Below are 20,985 nucleotides of genomic sequence, written 5' to 3'. Positions count from 1 at the left end.
AGCACAGAAGGGACTGTCTGCAATCCATGTTGCAGACAATCCCTTCTGCAACATGGGTTGCTGATTCTCCACTCTTCTTAGCAGACGTGTTCAGGTCATTTAAAAACTCTGTCACCAGGGTTAGGAAAATGAGAATTCAATTGGCAGTTAGGGGAATACATCACATATTGGTCCCATATAGTGTACACAGAAATTATGTGTGCTGGAAACAGACATTTTTAAGGTACATCAGAGGCAATGTTTGATCTTGTCTTTTGCCACACTAAAGGCAGAAAATCTGTGCCAGATTAAATTCAATTTTCAGGAATCCAAAACATAAGGTGACCAACATGCAGAGCTTTCATAAGTACATAAGTAATGCCATACTGGGAAAAGACCAAGGGTCCATCGAGCCCAGCATCCTGTCCATGACAGCGGCCAATCCAGGCCAAGGGCACCTGGCAAGCTTCCCAAATGTACAAACATTCTATATATGTTATTCCTGGATTTGTGGATTTTTCCTAAGTCCATTTAGTAGCGGTTTATGGACTTGTCCTTTAGGAAACCGTCCAACCCCTTTTTAAACTCTGCTAAGCTAACCGCCTTCACCACTTTCTCCGGCAACGAATTCCAGAGTTTAATTATATGTTGGGTGAAGAAAAATTTTCTCCGATTTGTTTTAAATGTACTACACTGTAGTTTCATAGCATGCCCCCTAGTCCTAGTATTTTTGGAAAGCATGAACAGACGCTTCACATCCACCTGTTCCACTCCACTCATTATTTTATATACCTCTATCATGTCTCCCCTCAGCCATCTCTTCTCCAAGCTGAATAGCCCTAGCCTCCTTAGTCTTTCTTCATAGGGAAGTCGTCCCATCCCCGCTATCATTTTAGTTGCCCTTCGCTGCACCTTTTCCAATTCTTCTATATCTTTCTTGAGATGCGGCGACCAGAATTGAACACAATACTCAAGGTGCGGTCGCACCATGGAGCGATACAACGGCATTAAAACATCCTCACATCTGTTTTCCATACCTTTCCTAATAATACCCAACATTCTATTCGCTTTCCTAGCCGCAGCAGCACACGGAGCAGAAGGTTTCAGTGTATTATTGACGACGACACCCAGATCCCTTTCTTGGTCCGTAACTCCTAACGTGGAACCTTGCATGACGTAGCTATAATTCGGGTTCTTTTTTCCCACATGCATCACCTTGCACTTGCTCACATTAAACGTCATCTGCCATTTAGCCTCCCAGTCTCGTAAGGTCCTCTTGTAATTTTTCACAATCCTGTCATGATTTAACAACTTTGAATAACTTTGTGTCATCAGCAAACTTAATTACCTCACTAGTTACTCCCATCTCTAAATCATTTATAAATATATTAAAAAGCGAGACTTCCGGTGACGTCATGAGCTAGGGAGCAGCGTGCTACCGAAGCTCCGAGACCCCGATCTTCAATAAAGTGAAAATACAGTGGTGGAACTGACTGAATCGCTCCATTATATGGAAAAATACTTAACAACATTACCGGCAGATATGGCTCAAAAGTCGGTGAAGAAAGACAGGAGTAAAGCAAGTAGCGGAGAAGGTAAAATGGCGGAAGAGGCCGGGGCCACCGGACTTGCATTCACAGACGTCCAGCTAGCACAACTGACGTCGGCGGTCGAGAAAGCATGGGAACCCAGGTGGGTAGCGCTCACCAACAAATTGGAGTCCTACCAGACAATGTTGGATGGAATGGGAATTCGCGTAGGAGACCTGGAGGCGCGAGTTTCGGCGGTGGAGGATGACTCGAGAGGATTTGGGCCGGATATTGTTGCCATGCGTCGCCAACTAAAAGAACAGAGGAGTCTGCTCGACGATTATGAAAACAGAGCACGCAGGAATAACATACGGATTGTGGGACTGGATGAAGCGCTGCCTGAGAGGAATCTAGAAACCTGGTTAGAAAATTGGTTGTCTAAAGAACTGGCACTTACAGACACGATGGGGCCCGTAGTGATCGAACGGGCGCACCGCGTGGGCCGCCGAACGGAAGATCATGTCCGCCCACGTGTGGTCATCGCAAAAATCTTAAACTATCGCCATAAGATTGAAATTCTCCAAGGATTCAAACTTAAACGCGACTCACTGAAATACAATAATAAGAACATCTTGATTTTTCAAGACTTTTCCACACTGGTACAGGAAAAGAGAAAGCAATACCATGCGCTGTGTTCAAAGCTGGTACAAAAGAATGTACGTTTTGCGCTCCAATACCCTGCTCAGTTGAGAGTTCATGTACATAAGACATGGCAGACCTTTAATACGCCGGAGTCTGCAAAACAAGGCCTAGTAGAAAGTAAAATCCTTGATGATGTCTGACACTGAACTTAATGACAAAGTGGAGGAGCGTTCAGTGGGGACCACATCCCCTTCAAAATTATATAAGTAAACTGTATGTATGATATATAATGTTTTATTGTAATATGGAGTTTGGGGTCTCTAGTGTGCACCGGGGTCTTAGCTTCAACGTCTGACTAGCTCAGACGAATGAAGCAGGGTACATGTACGGTAGGGGGGGGGTCAAGGAATGGGAGGGGGGTGGGGGGGAGGGAGGGGAGACTCTTTCCTAACTCTAAGCATTTGGAATATGCGGGTGGTTCTGCAGGTGGAACATACAAGTAGGTGGAAGGTGAGGGTCTTGGTGGGACTGGACACTTGTAGAATCATATGCCTGATTTATACAGAGAGCAGGGGCAACGGGAACGCTTATAACAATGAAGAGATATGCCAATTAGACTAATATCTTGGAATGTGGGGGGCATAACCTCCCCAATAAAGAGGAATAAAATATTGACGGCCCTAAAAAGGCACAAAGCTGATATAGCTTGCCTACAGGAAACACGCCTTAGCGCAGTGGAACATGCTAAATTGCAGAGATCTTGGGTGGGGGAGTGTTATGCCGTGGACTCTAAGGGGCGCAGGGGCGGCATAGCGGTCCTATTTCGTAAAGGGCTAGCCTGTAAAGTAACAGTGGTGGAGAAAGGAGGGCATGGTAGAACCATTACACTGCGGGTGTGGATACAGGGTTTTAGTTTTTTGTTGGTTGGAGTATATGGTCCCAATGACTGCGATAAGGAATTTTATCAGACCTTGGGAAGCCACTGCCTTCAACAGGGAATGGACAAGTTACTAGTTATGGGCGATTTTAATTTAGTTTTTGACCCGAGGGAGGACTCTTCAAATCCGACTTCAGCACACTATGCTAGACAGAGGGCGGGAGAGCTGAAAATGCTGGCCAAAACATTAAATTTAGTAGACGCGTGGAGGGCACTACACCCAGGAGAAAAAGACTACACACATAGATCACGCGCCCATGGTACCCTAGCGCGATTAGATTATATTCTGGTAGAGAGGTCAATGTTCTCCCACGTACAGGCAACTCACATTGGGCCGGAAGAAATATCGGATCATGCAATGGTGTGGCTGGATCTTCAGGCACCCGGGGACAGAGTTGGGGGGGCAGGATGGAGATTTCCAGCATACTTATATACGGACCCCGCTTTTCAAAAATATCTGACGAGTAAATGGGGAGACTATGCACTTAATAATAAGGAACATGCACAAGTGGATCCCATGTTGTTTTGGACAGCCTCGAAGGCAGTTTTAAGAGGAGATATTATAGCCTATTGTTCTGTAAGGAAAAAGCGTAGAGCAGTAAATATTTTACAATTAGAAAAACAGTTCTTAAGAGCTAAGTGTGTACACGCAAGAAGACCTTCACATAAGACCTTAGAAGAGCTGAAAACAATACAAGTTACCCTAAACACTTTAATACACGAAAACGAAACCAGATCGGCGATTTATTATAAATTTAAACTACAACAATTTAGTAATAAAACGGGAAGGTTACTAGCTAAAGTAGTTAAGAACTGGGGAGGGCCCAGGGTGGTGGCCACATTGCAAGATGAAAGAAATAGGATCACTTCCTCACAGCAAGAGATAGGAAGCATCTTTACTAAATATTTTGCCTCACTCTACTCCTCTGGTGAAGCGCCTAATGTGTCCCTGATTCAGGATTACTTAGATAAAGCAGGGCTCACCAAGTTGACAGGTGAGGAGTTGGCAATACTTAATGCGCCCCTGAATTTAGATGAACTACAACAGGCAATTAAACGATTAAAGCTACGTACAGCCCCGGGACCAGATGGGTATTCAGGGGAGTATTATAAGATGCTACCTTTGGAGGCACAGGTGGCGCTTTTGGAACATTTAGATGAGGTGGTCACTACAGGTGGTTTCCCCCTTTATGCTAATACTGCGCTTATTACTTTGTTGCCAAAGCCTGGGAAGCAGTTAAATAGAGCAGAGGACTTCCGGCCAATATCACTGTTGAACGTTGACATTAAGTTATTGGCGGGGATGCTGGCTGAGAGGCTTGCACAATGTTTACCTAAACTGATAAATGCTGAGCAAGTAGGATTTGTTCGTAATCGACAAGCCACACATAATGTCAGACGCCTCCTGCTAGCTATGGCGTATTGCCAAGAAAAAGAGAACCCCTCTATAGTGGTGAGTTTAGACGCCGAAAAGGCATTTGATAGGGTGAATTGGGGATACCTATTTCATGTGATGCAGGCCATGGGGATCTCAGGATGGTTTTTGCAGGCAGTCCGGGCTCTTTATTGTGATCCAGCAGCACAGGTTTTGGTCAACGGTATGAGGGGAAATGAATTTCAGATTAAGAGGGGGACCCGGCAAGGCTGCCCCTTGTCTCCAGCTCTATTTGTAATCTCACTGGAGCCATTTTTGCGCACACTCACGACCCACAAAGACATTACAGGTATATTGGTGGCTGGTCATCAGGTAAAAGTATTGGTGTTCGCCGATGATTTGCTGATAATGGTGACAGACCCACCAAGGTCCATGGACATATTACTACAAGAAACAGATAGATACGGACAGATTTCTGGTTTTAAACTAAATTTGTCTAAATCATCTGCCTTGGAGATAGTCACAGGAACCCATCATGATTGGAAATCTAAATTCCCCCTCACTTGGGAAAAGCATTCTATTAGATACTTAGGAGTCTGTATATCAGCAGACATGTCGAAGCTATATGAACTTAACATACAAAAATTGCTGGTTGACACTAAATTGAGTTTACAGGCTTGGAGCGAACTTCCGGTGTCACTACTAGGGTGAATAGCCTTATTTAATATGATCATAGCCCCCAGATGGATATATATATTCCAAACCATTCCACTATATCTGAGAAGAAGGGATGAACGAATTTTGAATCAATATCTGCAGAAATTTCTCTGGAAAGGGAAAAAGGCCCGCCTCTCTGTCCCTTCTTTAAGTATACCAGTGGAATATGGAGGTTTGGGCCTTTTAAATTTAAGGTTCCTTAACATAGCTAGTGGAATGAGACATATAAGTGATTGGTATAGGAATGCCAATGACTATACCAACACAACCCTAGAGTTGAGTCTTTCACAGGGGACACATTTCAGTAATTATTTACATAGCACTGGTGCACCGGTGCCATACTCCCTGAAACATTCGGGAATCATGGTAACAGCAAAGGCAGTGTGGGGTTGGATATGCCGCTTACACCAATTCTCTGCAAAGGTAACCCCATTCCTGCACATTAGTGACAATTATGCTTTCCCTCCAGGTCAGATGTATGCTGTATTTAGGAGATGGAAAAGCAAGGGTATTGTATACTTATTGCATGTATTGACCAGGGAGGGCCACATACGAGAGTTTTCAGAATTGAAAAAAGAATTTGGACTACTTGACAGTGACATTTTTTACTATAGACAGCTGAGCCATTATATTGCTTCTCTACCTTGGACATCGCTCACTGAAGATGTACAAGAAGAACTCTCGTCTGCCATCTCGCTGGAATCACAACAGAAAGTACCCATGACATATCATCATAGACACATACGAGATACAGCTCCAGAGGTGGAATATCATAAATTGGCCCAATTATGGGAGACAGATTTGCAGGTGCCTGTCACAACACAGCAATTGAAGACCCACATTTTGCAGATCAGAAGAGTTACGACCTGGGCCACACATTGGGAGTTACAATACAAAATGGTTTTACGATTGCATATACCTCCAAAGAGAGCGTTCCATATGGGACTTTCACCATGGGGAGAATGTGCAAAGTGTGGCAGCGCGGGAGCAACATTGGGCCATATGTTTTGGTCATGTGTGGGTATTCAGAAGTTTTGGAAACTGATTATAGCCTATGTTGCCAAACTGTGGGGTCAATCATGGCATTATAACTCATCCTTGCTTTTTGGCTGCCCCATCTTGGGGACGAAGCCCAGAAAGGGATATACTGCATTTGTTCTAAGGGCTATAATTGTTGGCAAACAGGCAATCTTGACTGAATGGCTGTCATATCAATACCCCACCTGGCAGCAATGGCGTGCTCGTATGGTGTCTCTGTTGCGTTTGGAACGCATGGCTATAAAAAAACGTTGACTCTAAGATGGGCGAGAGATTCCAGCGAAGATGGACACCATTCTGGGACACAATGACTGCTGCAGCAAGAAGCCACTTGTTGAATTCTTAAGTCCACTGTTTTGTATGATGTGACAGGAGAAAGGAAAGAGATTAGGGATGGGAGGGTAGGGGGAGGGGTCGAGGGGGGGGGGACAAAATAAAAAAGAAGTTGAGGGAAATATTTTGTAGAAGTATATGGTAATGTAGATGTTTTGATATACAGTTTACATATGATAAATGTATATTCCATTGACTTTGTGACCTCAACTAATAAAACAGATTTAAACATAAATATATTAAAAAGCAGCAGTCCTAGCACAGACCCCTGAGGAACCCCACTAACTACCCTTCTCCATTGTGAATACTGCCCATTTAACCCCACTCTCTGTTTCTTTTCGGTATGGTTTAATACCAGAACATTTTAGATATTTAGTAGTTTTTCTTAGAGACTTTTTGTGGAGAGAAGCAAGACCCAACTGTATTCTGCTGCGACAGAAAAAAAATTAGTTAGTGAAAAATATGTATATCCTAAATTACCTATAAAATTTAAGTGGGTTACATACAGTCAAGCATGTGGCCATGATGAATTCTCCAGCATGACGCATTAGCAGTCCATAAAAATCTTGTGGTATGGTTCCCTGAGTAAGAATACCGAAACGGGACCGTTGGAATCAACATGCAAGCTGGAGCTTCTAAGATAAGTGTATTTGTGTACTCTATGAAAGATTGCTATTTGAAGCAAACAGTGCATTGACTGACTAAAGAGTAACAGAAAAATAAAAAATTTAAAATATTACAAAATTAAAAAAATTGATGGGGGTTTTTTAGTCGATGATTTTTTTTTTTGCGGGCAACTGATTGTTTTAAGGTGTTGCCGCAACTGTTGAGACTTTCCCCCTTATTTTCAATATAGACACTTACAGTACTGCTAGTTTGGGTTGTTGAGATGCATAAGGTGCCACGTGGGAATACCTACACATGCTTACTAAATCTTCTAGCAGTTTCTGAGCTCGGGGAGAACAGACATGGTTTGGCACAGTCCAATGATGACATCCAGTTGTATGACTTTAATATCTTGTTGTCTACAGAGAAAACCTGTTACAGATATGCAGTTTTGTTTTTCTTTGAGTTTTGTGAGGTTATTTTGTTGTGGCCAGTGTTAAATTTCAGGATGTGTTTTCATTCTATACCCAATTGCTGCTCTGTTTTTAAGGCCAATGAGCAAAAGCCAACTGCACAGCCACTCGGCTGCAAAGTTTATCCAGAAACATTAATGAAAACAAGGTCCGTGCTATTTCCAGCTGCTCTGATCACGGGAGCATTTGTAATATTTCAGGATTTTGAATATTTTCTGTACTACATAGAGCAGACAATGTACTAGCTCTGTTCTACATTTCTAGTGAATGAAGCTGAGAAGAGAACAGGAAAATGCACAAGGTTTCTGTCCCAATTTTTTTTTCTTTAGTTGAGCAGGGTAGAGCATAGGGTTATCTTTGTGCTTTATGAAATGACCATTTTTTATTTTGAACAGAATGTGAAATTTCACAAGCTAAACTTAATGATTCCCTTGAACTGAATGTGACTTGGATTTGTTTAGATCTGAAACCATATTGACAAACATTCTACTGAAATGCTGCTGTTTTCCTGTATTTGATTTGATACATGCAAGATTTGATTGGGGTGAGGAATATCTAATAGTTTTCCTGGATATTTCTGCCACTTTTGACACAATCCATCATGAAATTTTACTAAGTTGTTTTTGTTCTTTAGGGATTCAGGGAATGGTCTTAGAATGGTTTCGTTCTTTTATATCGAAATGTTCTTTTCAAGTCTGGGTGATAACTCATCTTGGATACCAATTACTATGGGTGTACCACAAGGGTTCGTTCTTTCGCCTGTTCTGTTTAATATTTAGTTGATTCCAGTTTGTTTGTGTTCTCTCTAGTATGGATGTACAATACTGGCTTTATGCTGATGATTTTTCAGGGTTTTTATTTCACAATAAAGTGTTCTGTCTCTGACACTGTCTTTTTTGAAGACGTGCTTGTAGAAGTTAGGATTCTGGTTTAGCATCAATAGGCTGAAGTTAAATGTAGGGAAAATGCAGATGATGTTGAATCATTCACATCCTGAGCATTGTCTTGGTGCATTCAGCTTTGCAGATACTGAGATTGTTTTTGCCATCAAATGTAAGTATCTTGGAGTTCTGTTAGACTCTAAGCTAACTTGCAAATTTCAAATAAAGAATGTTATTCGGAAAGCCTTCTTCAGGTTAAGATTAATACATTTGAAGAATTTATCTGAGGTAAATTTCCAGACAGTCTTTCAAGCTTTGTTATTATCTCTTCTGGATTACTATAACTCATTGTACTTGAGTGTCTCTAAATTGATAATTCATTCTCTTCAAATTGTGCAAAATTCTGCTGCTAGGCTTCTAGAGGATTGTCGAAATCTGATCACATTACATCAGCTTTGAAGGATTTGCACTGGGTTTCTATGCTTTAGCGGATTAGGTTTAAGGTGTTGACTTTGATTTTTAAGGCCTTGACAATGATGCACCTCAGGCATTAGCTTCATCTTTAAGATTGTATCAGCGATCTCGTAGTTTACATTCTGCTGATAAACTTTTATTGGATATTCTTTCCATTAAGTGTGTTAGACAGGAATGCTTCAGATTGAAGGCGCTGCCTTTGGAATTCTTTACCTGTGAACATACATATTCTAACTTTGATCCTTCAGTTTAGGGAACAGTTAGTCATTTCTTTTTGCCTGGTTTAGCTTAAGTATTAGACTTGCAGCCATAAGTTTCTAGTTATGGTAAGGAGAGTTCATTTGATGATTCTTTTTTTGTAGTTTTTATGCATTCTGCTATGCTTTTATGTCTTTTATCGTGTATGTTCTTGATGTACTCTGCCTAGGACTAATAGATAGATAGTGCAGTTTAGAAATGTTTCAAATAATTAAATAATGCTTATTTGTAGATATTTCTAAGTTAAAGAAGGATAGATGCTTCCCCCACCCCCGTCCCTGCTTCTTATCAAAGACTGACAAGTGTTTTGTTTTGTGGGTTTTTTTGTTTGTTTTTTTGCTTTCTGTTCCTGTCATTTATAGCCTCTGGGTTTCCGGGATGTGCCAGTTCCAAGTCCACATTTGTCCTCTTCACAATCTCAGACAAACCCTCGTAAACGGCCTCGAGTAGAAGAGGATGAGCTGTAATTGAGCCTTTTATTTGTACTTTGCCTGGTAGGATGTTAACTTGATGGATTCAGAGGCTCAGCTGCTGGCTATTCATAAGACTCCTTGTCAAAAAACATTTCTTTACCCATATTGGACCTTTAACGTCAAACTGAAACAATACGGTCAGTAAAATGCTGCTGGTCAGCGAAAAAAGTTCTGTTACTGGACTGTAAATTGGAGTAGTTTTGTTTAAGACTTGATATTTAATTATTGAAATTTTTTAAGTATTAGCAAATGAAAGAACAGCTGTATGGACCATGAATGACTTCGTAAAGATTAAAGATGTGAGTGCTGGATGATGGTTCCCTGTTTCCTGGGCTGTTCAGAAGAAGCGGCAGACACTCCTGGTCTCTGACAATACTTCTCTAGTTTCCACCATGCTGGAGGCTGGACTAACAGTAGTCATTAACTTAGAGCCCCTCCAGTTAGTGCTGTCATATAAAAGCATTCCTGGAATCCAGGCCAAGGTATGATAGTAAACAAGCATGCAGGAAATTACTTCAGCTCTTTTCCAGTTTAGAAATGTGTTCCACAGGACGTATTGGTAAATGTGTTGACATGCCCTCTTCCATTCTCTGAGTATTCTCTTACTTGTTGCCCTTGGAACTTTCCTCATCAATTCAACATCAGGAGCACAACAGGTAAGGCACATAACTGTGAGAGATGTGATTATCAATGGATTCCTAGGTCTGTATTATTCTATATGTTTTAGATATAAGAGCCTCTTGCAATAAACAATAAAGACTTTGAATTGGTTAATGATCTTGTTTTGATCAACAGTTTGCTTTAAGGCTTTTATAAAATAGGCACCCTGACAGCACACAAATGTTTACCCAGGCATTTTATAAAATAGGTTCTCTCTCTGCTCTGGCCAAACTCTGCCACTGGAAATGTCTACACATGATCTTTAGGCACATGTGAATAGATGTACCCTTGTTTTTTTTTCTTTTCTTTTTTTGTTCTTTTTAAGTAAACCTGGCTTTCTCCATAGAAAAGTTTTCAAAATTTGCTCCCTCAGATGGTGAAGATCCTTTGTGCTCTTACGAAATAACATGATGTCCTTCAGAATGGATCTTGTATGCTAGCCTTGGGATCGTCACCCATTAAGCAGGACTAGGCAGTCCCCTAGTGCAACAGCTTCTTGGGGGAGGGGGTTTGCACAAAAATAGTAACGGCAATGAAAACAAAACCATATGTCTTGACAACCACACAGACTCAAAGAACCAATAGCAAGGAGAGTGAGCAGTTTTTGAACCCCTTTACCCAGATAAATCTTGGAGGGATGTTATTGAGGTGATTATGATTGTTGGCAGGGGAAAGTAGTACTCAAGAAGCCTAAAAGTTAATTAGTGTGGGGGGGGGGGGGGGGGGGGGGGAGACATGTCTGAAGACGTTTCTAAGGCATCTAATACCTTTGCACAATATCAGAACACCATGCCAATATTCTGAAGAGTGCTTTTATTATTGTGGCTGCAGCATAGTCACATTCATTGTCAACACATACTTAAAAACCAACAATCCAATAATATTTCTAACTACTAACACTTACTAATTTCAAATGCAAGATGTCTTCCCTTCCCCCATTTAGATACACAGCACCTGCACTCATAGCATATGATATAAGTGTGATATAGACTAACCATGCCAAGATCCAGATTTGTTTTTGCATCATCCCCATTGTCAACCAGTAATGATAATTGCCCTTCCCAGACCTGAGGCTTATATTCAAGTTTGCATCCCTGGTAAGCTGTAGACTGTTGGCATGAACCATAGCTTGAAATCTTAAATTAGAATGCATGATAGACAGTGATATAACCACTTGAAAATAACTCCCTGGGTTTGTTTAAGGCATCGTCAATTTGTTTCTAGTAATACGTACACTTTATAGGTTAACGGTCAGAGAAACTATCTGCTATTATATTTCGCCCCCCTCTGACTTACATATGCGTCGTTTTCTTTCCAGTCTCAGCTGTTTATTCCTCTTCTACCAGCTGATGATTGATTAAAGCCACTTTTAAAATAACAGGTAGATTACGGTACTTCTGGGGCCACTGTGTCTAGCAGTGAACTACTAATGATGTCATTCCACCTGCTTAATCTGTGATCGAACCCAAGATCTTCAACTAACTTATTGTTTTTTAACATGACCTTTGAAAGAATCATTTATATTTTGAATGATATTTTTAAATTTCCCCTTCTCATTGGCCAATATCTCACTGCTTGATATCCTGTACAATAAAAGCAATCAAATGGTGATTAATCCAGATCATAGCCATTATCATCACCCCTTCACTTGACAAGGGTATTCAGAAGGAAGACTGAGGGCTCCTTTTGCTAAGGGTCACTAAAAGATTTAGTGTGTACTAGATGATAAGAAGCCCATAGAGCTGCATAGCACTTAACACACACCTTAGTAAAAGGAGCCCTAAATCTAAAGTGTCCTTTGAGTTGAGTAAGACCTTGGACTACTGTCAGAACCTCCCCTGAGCAAGAGGCTCGGCCCAGGGCATACTCAAGGTGGAAACCAGGCAGGCTCAGGAACCAGAGGTAGAGCAGGAATTAGGCATGGAGCAGGAATCAGAAATACAGTGGGAGCCAACTATGGTGCAGAAATCGGGCATGAGACAGAACCAAGGGTAGAGCTGGGATCCAGTGTGAAGCAAGTAGAGATGAACTGAAGCAGCTCAAGGAGCTGAGATGATAGTAGACACGGGTCAGGCTCACTGAAAGCTGTTTAACCAGCAAAGGTATGTTTAGCTGGATTTTTTTTATATACTGCCACTGATAAAACACGCTTCCTGCTGGTCCAGTGGGCTCCTTTTGGGGGGGGGGGGGGGGGGGGGGGGGGATTTTGCTCCTTGTCACACTTATAGAAACCAGTTGCTACTAAGCAGCTTCATGGCTCAGCTGCAAGTCTCCTTAGCCCATGAGGGCACACATTCAGCTTCTGGAAAACTCTTACAACTGTTTGGAGTAACCTAAGCATCAACATATAATTTATTTATTTTTTTTAATCACTAACCACAGTTCCGCATTCCGAATGTAAGTTAAAAATCTACACAGGTCAAACAACTACTTAGGTCTACTTTTAAGTGGAACTAATGAAAACTAATTCCATACGTTCTGGGTCTCCCTAGTCCTTGCAATTATCCAGGTTGACATGCCTCTTTGAAAACGAGGATAATGTGTTTTAATGTGGCTGGATTCAACTTTAGTGGCATTGTGCAAATTAGGATGCTAACTAGCAATGACTAAAAGTGTCAAGGGAGTCTGCTTGATTTGGGTGCCAGTTTTCTAATGCATGCAGCACTTATGAGAAACTCTCAACTGCTGGTTATTCTGCATGTAATAACAACTTGTACTGAAGTGCCATTATGATACCTGTCTGGTTCTGACAGTGCTGGGGAAAAATTGTTGACCTTGTGCTGTGCCCCTGTTCAGCAAAAAAAAGACTGCTTATAAATGTCGTACCATCAAAAATAAAATTGGCACTTCTACCCCACTGCTGCTATTTTCTTTTCCTGCTGTAAAAAAAAACAAAAAAAAACAAATCCACTTTGATGCAACTCTGGGTAGCATCAATTCATGAACAGCAACAATGATTGCAGCTGTAGATGCTAACAGGAGAGCAGGAAACTGTGGTTCACACTGCATTTAAGTTTAGACTTCAACATCCAGTGCTATTCCAACTCCTAACAACATTCATAGCAGAACTTGGAACGTATCGGTTTCCTGGAACTGAAGATAGGGCTAGTAAACTGGCTTTGTTCTACGATGGAAATCCCTTAAAACACATGGAGGTAGATTCAGTAAATGGTGCTCAAAAATCAGCACCTGTTGTGTATGCCAGCATCCAACTCATGGCAGCCGTGCTCGTAAATGGAGCCAAAACACTACACCCAAATTTTTGAACTGCCCCTAACCCACCCATGCCTCTTCCATGGCCATGCCCTATTTTGAGTTGCATGCTGTGAGATTTAGGTGCCCAATGTTATTGAATAGCAGAGTAAGTTGCAAGAACTTTTGCTCTATTCCTCATTTTTCTTTTAATATACATTATGTTCTGGAACTCTCTGCACAGGCATATACATGTCTCTTTCGATATAAATAAGAATCCATAGGTTAATTTTTTCCAGTGGAAAAGATTCTTGTTCAATATATTAGAGGTACCATTTATTAGAGATCACCTTTTTTGAGTAAAATCATCTCCCCTCTTATTTGCATATATCCCTTTTCTTTTTATTAAGGGTACTCATTCTGTGTACATCTTTTGTAATATTCTTATGTTCCTGCTTGTTTATCCCATCATTTGTTGTTAATGTATTGAGATTTTTATTATGAGTATCTTATAGACAATCTTACTGATTAATTTGGAAATACTTAATTTCCGAAGATTGAGATCCTTTTATTTAAAAGGTCATTACATCTTTGTCCTGCCTTTCAATTGATTATGCCACCTATATATGTATTTAAATTTTTCATGCACTAAAACAATTTTTTGTGTCATGCATTTTCTGAAACTACTGTTTTTTATTTATGCACTGTTGGGGCAATTATAATTATTTGATTTTACTTTATCTTCAGTGATTTAGTTGTTCATACATATTTTTGCAATTATATTTGTACTTTATTTTTAACTATTTAGTTGTTGTACTAATTTGTTTAATTATTTATTATATTATTCATTGAATATATATTTGGTTTTAGATTCCTGAGGCAGGCCTTTTGGACCGCAACACAGAGTTGTGTTGAGTCTTTGATCAATAAATCTTCTTGAGCATAAGATTGTCCTTTTTCATCTTTGGAGTCCGTGGTCTTTTTCCCACTATCTCCCTCTCCTGTTTGTGTATTCCCGTAGGATCTTGAGTTCTTAGCTTTTTGTGGATTTTTGTTGGACCACCCATGCCTCTCCTGTGGCCATGCATTATTTTGAGTTGCAAACTGAGATTTAGGTGCCCAATGTTATAGAATAGCGTGCAGACAGATGTACACACAAATCCTAATTATTGTCAATTAACATTGACTCATAGCTAACAGCTCATTAACTAATTAGCTTATGCATAAGTATTGCCATACTGGGAAAGACCAAAGGTCCATCGAGCCCAGCATCCTGTTTCCAACAATGGCCAATCCAGGTCACAAGTACCTGGCAAGATCCCAAAAATGTACAAAACATTTTATACTGCTTATCCCATGCATCTTGGATCTGATGTTTGTTAAAACCTGGGGCCTTACCTTGGCTCTTTGCTTTCAGAGCCCAAGATATGTTTGAGAAAATAAACACACAACACAGGTTACAAGTATAAAATAATAGCTCAGGTTTTAGGACAGACCATCATGCATCTGCAAACCCAGCTGCTTTGCTAGACTGGCTTCTAATCCCTATTTCAGTTGAGCTGTTTTATTAGCAATTTTCAGGATACAGATACGTTCCCATGATAAGATAATTGGCAAACACACTTTTACTTTCTTGCCCACATCTATCCTCCTTTGGCTTAGCTACACACACTTTGCTCAGTTGCCTTCATGTCTTAGGTTTGAGGCCGTTGCTAGTACATTTATTATCCTCAGCCAAATATTCACAGCTAATATCCTTCAAGACTACTCTTTTTGGCTTCAGTAAAACTTAACAATTCCTCTTCATTCTATGCCTAACACAGACTTTTTCCTTTCTCCCTCATACGCTACCGGACCCCAACTCTCCAGTTCTCCCTGGTCCCCTCCAGAGCCCTTACAACAGATTCATACCCAAATGTGGGCAACCTTAATAGGATCCGGGGGATGGTCCTTAATTCCAGATGAATTCACCCACAAACATTCATCTTGATCCTCTCATTGCTCCAGGCCTCTCTGCTTTTCACACCATAAGTCACTTCACCCTATAAGTAAATCTGTCTCGTTAATAAACCATGCCCCTTCTTCATACCTTTCTGGGACAGAAATCAAACTGAATATATTCTTTTATCAGAGACTTCTGTTTTCCCTCTCCCCCTTGGCTCGCATCCCCCAATATATTCATCTTGGTTCAAAGAAATGTAACCAGGGATCTGAATCCTTCAGTGAGAAGACAAAGAGTGGCTACTGTTGTGATGTTGGGGTACTGACTGAATAGGAAAAATATCAATAGGAATCTCATTTTCTGTGTTTGTGCAACTATGCTACAACTGTGACTATATGGTTCTTGTAACTGTCTAGGCAGTGCTGCATCCAAGTTTGCTTTTTAGTCATCTTGCTGTGACTTTCTTCAGGGTGATACTGTGTGGTTCTCGATCCATATTCGTTAATGTCTGTCCAATCACAATTAAACTTTTTAAGGCAGGAAAAATCTATGTTCAATCAATTTCAAACTCTTGAAGGTGGGAAAAGTAGTTGCTCTCTGCCCAGTCAAGAACCACTACAGAAAAACTGACACACAAACCTACCACACTGCATCCCCCTGTAGAAAACAGCAGCATGGCTGAAATTTTGGTCAAACAGACATCGGCAAGACCCAAGACACCAGCTATGGCCGCATGAGAGAACCAATTGCTATGCGCGCTTAATAATAGTTTTGTATCTGACAGAACTCATATTGATTAGCAGAGGAAAAATAAAATTTCACTTAGACAGCATCAGCTTCAAGACATAAGGGAAGATCACAGTCATCAGACACGTATAAAATAGCTAGAAACTGGGTAGAGATAATGAGGATTACAGAAAGTTCATTGCCACCTAGCAATCAGTGGAGATGCTTTTTGCATCTATTTCTGTGACATCTTTGCTCAGTTGTCCTCATACGTTTCTGCCTTAGGGTAGGACATGTATTATAAACATCAGTTAATGGTTGTGAAGCCTCATTTTTTAAAAATTAACATATATGCGAGGACAGAGGCAGCCATGGTTCCAGATGGAAGCTGGCAGCATCATTTTACAAAAGTAGTGGTGTATACACCCCCCCTCCCCCCAACAACAATATAGAAAAGAAAAACATAGGGAAGGTGACATCTATATGTAGCTATTTAAAGATACTATACAGCTACAGAGGTAGGGTGGCCATGAACAAGGGGTATGGAAACGCATGCAGGCTCGTAGAAGGTGGACATACATGTGAATTAGAGTACAACTATGATCTACACATGGCAGCAGGGGTGAGAGTAATTTCTATGATGCAAAGAGCAGCCTCCTGGCACACTGGTACTTTGCCTGTGAGGGCACATTGTTCCACCTGGGAGACAGGATGGGCTATGCTGCAGACAAGAAGGTCTGGGAAACAATCTGGATGATGGTAGCCAAGTAAGCACAAACATGCCACCATGCCCCTATACTAACTCCTGCCAGATACCCATAGAGCAGAGGGATACTACCTATGGGAATGGCACGTAGGTGCCGAACTGCCAGAAATACTCTGCTATTATTTATTAGATTGTGCCATAGTGATTCTGGATACTGAACATCTCAAGGTACTAATGCAATACATGAACACTTTATGTTCAAAGAACCATAAAACCATACATTGAGGCCACATGTATACAACAGCCACAATAAATCTGGCATGGATACCTAAACATGCAAGGCATACAGACAACCCTCCCACACCCCACAAAAAAAGATTGTGCTGCATGCCACAGTCATTACTATGGCTGGACAATTTAATGTACACTGTACTCATCATCATACAGAGTAATATTAAAATATAGGGATAATATACAATGAACTACATCCAAATGGCTGAGGATTAAACAATGGCCAAGTGTTTAATTGATGATTGGTTGAACCCAATAAGGTTTAATTTTGACAGGAGATGGCATTGTGACTTGGTTGAAGCCTTAGTCACCATCTTGATACACTCAAAGCAAACTATTGGTCCACACCAAACCACACATAGGCAGTCCTCATTTCTAATCAGTGTTTGCTATTGTTTTGGGTGACTCAATGTGGTGGCAAGCTCTGCCTACTGGCTTCAGGCCAGATAACGGGCCAAGCACACTCCTTCCATCTCCTGTCAAACCTCCTTGGTTGAGCTCACTAAGCTTAAAATAAATTGATAGAAATGATTAGAATGGAGAGACTGCTTAACTGGATCCCAGTGTTAATGGAGGGATATAAAGAAATATGGGAAGACCAGTTTGGGAAGTATTATCACCTAGAGCACATGGAGGCTTATTTTCAAAGCACTTAGCCTTCCAAAGTTCCATAGAAACCTATGGAACTTTGGAAGGCTAAGTGCTTTGAAAATATGCCTCATAGTCTACTATTAAATAGATATGTAGAATTTATGGCTAATATGAGTGGTATGAGGAGTGGGGTATGTGGGAATCTGAGTAGATACAAGTTTGAGAACTCCAGCAAAGAACAAACATGAGTAAGCTTGTTCCATATTTTGCTTTGCTGGGGGAGGGTAGGGAAGCATGAGGGTTCTCCACAGTGTGGTGTGAAAAGAATAAATCATGTCTAGGGATTGCTGCGCACATCACGAATAGGTCCCTGAGTTCACACACCTTTTATCTGTGGTAATGAAACTGTCAGACTAGGAGAGAACTTTGATAGATAAAGATACATTTACAAAGCAATACAGACTAGCCTATCTGGACACAGACAACAATCAGGCAATTAAACCTAGTAGATGATTATTTATTTATTAGGATTTATTTACCACCTCTTTGAAGGAATTCACTTAAGGTGGTGTGCAGTAAGAATAGATCAAACATGAGCAGTAGGCAATTAGAGCAGTACAAATATTCAAACAACAATACAAAGTATGGCATGGTATACTACTTCTAAAATCAACCAATGGTTTGGAAAACACGATATGAAAAAAGGTGTGTCACCACTCTTGACTTTAAGATCCAAAATCAAGATCTACATTAAATCTTAACAAAGGAACCTCAAACCACCTCATGGACACCCATTGCTAATTAAGCTTGGTTTGCCATTTAAATGAGGCATAAATTACTATCACTGGTTCAGGTGGGGAGAATAGGAGAAAAAAAGCCAACCGAAAAAACTCACATATAATTGAGAAAACCGGATGGTCTAAAAACTCCTAACCTCTCCACTATTAGCAAAAGTCAAGATAGGTGCACCTCCCCTATCGTGTACACCCCCCACCTATTCTTCTATACAACCGCCCGAACATTTAACACTCAACCTGCTCTGCCTACTAATATAATACTAACCTCATATAGAATACTAGTCAAAAGCGGTTCTTTATAGCTAAATGATTACATCTCATAGCATAGAACTCGATCTCTATTGTTCTTTTGAATCAGGATTTTATTCAACAGTCACTTATCTGATTGTTGTAAATGTAGGACTCCTTGGAAACGCTGTTTTCAGGCTGGAGATAGTCGAAAGTGGAGCTGGTGCTGGTGCTGGTGCTCTGCTATCCAGTTACATAACACACCTTCCGTGTCTCATCCAGATTAAAGAGACACCCTCCGTGTCTCTAACAATCACTCTTCCCACTCTTCCGACAAGTGCGCCTTGTTTCGCCACAATCTGGCTGCTTCAGGAAAATTTGATTACTGGGCTTGAGGTAGATATTGAACAGAATAGGTGACAGTATCGATCCTTGTGATGATGGCAGATAAAGACCTGTACGGTCCACCCAGTCTGCCCAACATGATAAACTTGTAGCATAAGGTATAACTGTAGAAGTCTGCCCAGCACTGTCCTTGTTCTAAAACGTCTGAAGTTGTTATTGAAGTCCCATGCCACCCCATCCATATCTGTCCAGCCGCAATTAGGGCACAGACCATAGAAGTCTGCCCAGCAATGGCTTTGCTTCACAATTACTGGTGTTGCTATCGCTGCTAAGCTTCTATGGATCCATTCCTTCTAAACAGAATTCCTTTGTGTTTATCCCACACATTTTTGAATTTTGTTACTGTTTTCATCTCCACCACCTCCTGCGGGAGGAAGGGCATTCCAGGTATCTACTACCCTCTCCTTGGAAAAAGTATTTCCTGATATTATTCCTGAGTCAGCCCCTCTGCAACCTCAATTCATGTTCTCTAGTTCTACCACCTTCCCGTCTCTGGAAAAGGTTTGTTTGTAGTTGAACATCTGTACCATATCACCCGTTTCTCCTTTCCTCCAAGCTATACATGTTCAGGCCATAAAGTCTACTACTAATAATCATTTCTATATTGCTACTAGATGTATGCAGTGCTGTACACATTCTATGCAGGTACTTTCTCTGTCAGGGCAATAGAGGGTTAAGTGACTTGCCCAAGGTCACAAGGACCTGCAGTGGGAATTCCCCAGGTTACCAGGATCAAAGCATGTTGCACTAACCAATAGACCACTTCTCCATACCATTTTTTTGTCACTTGTCTCTGAAACATTTCAAGTCTTTTTACATCCTTAGCCAGATATGGTCTCCAAAACAACACAATACTCAAAGTGTGGCCTCACCAATGACTTCTACAGGGGCATCAAAACAGTACCAAGATCTCCTCCACCAAAGACAAGTGCGGTCAGCAATTGTGCATAAATTCATGCTGATGTATATGCCACCATTTAGATGTTCCACTCTTGATGTGCATCAGCTTTGTGGAATGCATTATACGTGTATAGACCTCAATACCACCCATGCCACATCCCTAACACATATCTTCTAAATGTGGATATCTCAATGGGGTTAGCGCATCCTTGTGTAGATTGCAGTCATTCTAAAATCACCATTTCCACATGGATGTCACTGTCACAAGTTCGTACCAGCATTTCCATGTGGAAATGGCACATAGGGCTTCTTTAAAAAGGGCCTTAATGTTGTAATTAACATGTATAATGGAATCCATCCATACTATTTTAGATGTGAACTTCATAGAGGTTTTATGAAAGTTTTTAAGGACCATATAGTACACTAATAGCTTTGCTATCTTTTATCTTGGGGAGCAATACCAATCTGTGAAGGCCATGATAAATTCCATTACAAATGAGACCTTTTGTGTTTCTGGGTGTGACTGCGTCTTCATTTCCAGACTATATGCTATTTGAATGTTTTCGTCCATATTCAGTACTGAATGATAATGTAATGGAAAGCTCAGGATGTTTCCTAAGTGATATCCTCGCACATTAGGGATATTATCTAACGACATTAGTTGTAGAAAGACCATGACTTGGGATTTGTCTCCCGAGTGTAATGAGGATTTAAACCTGTAAACTGGACAAGTAATACCAAAACCTCATTGCACTACATGAAGGTTTAATCCTTACAAAAAGGGTTTTTTTTATCACTGAAGGATCTTTTAGCCTCTAAAAGACTTTCATTA

The 20,985-nt window shown here is 40.8% G+C and overlaps 1 protein-coding gene across 1 annotated transcript in view; it reads left to right on the top strand.

Moving 5' to 3' along the window:
* The window catches only part of LOC115458714 (DNA repair protein RAD51 homolog 3-like), a 75,346-nt gene extending 65,218 nt beyond the window's left edge, over positions 1-10,128 (top strand). Inside the window, exon 9 of the mRNA XM_030188541.1 lies at positions 9,605-10,128. Coding sequence (XP_030044401.1) covers positions 9,605-9,709 — 105 coding nt within the window. The 3' untranslated portion in view covers positions 9,710-10,128. The remainder of the gene's footprint in view (positions 1-9,604) is intronic.
* Positions 10,129-20,985: the final 10,857 nt, after the last annotated feature.

Source organism: Microcaecilia unicolor, unplaced genomic scaffold (assembly GCF_901765095.1).
Source record: "Microcaecilia unicolor unplaced genomic scaffold, aMicUni1.1, whole genome shotgun sequence".
Classification (NCBI taxonomy): Eukaryota; Metazoa; Chordata; class Amphibia; order Gymnophiona; family Siphonopidae; genus Microcaecilia; species Microcaecilia unicolor.
Note: the sequence above shows the minus strand (reverse complement) of the source record. Positions and strands in the feature narration are given on the sequence as shown.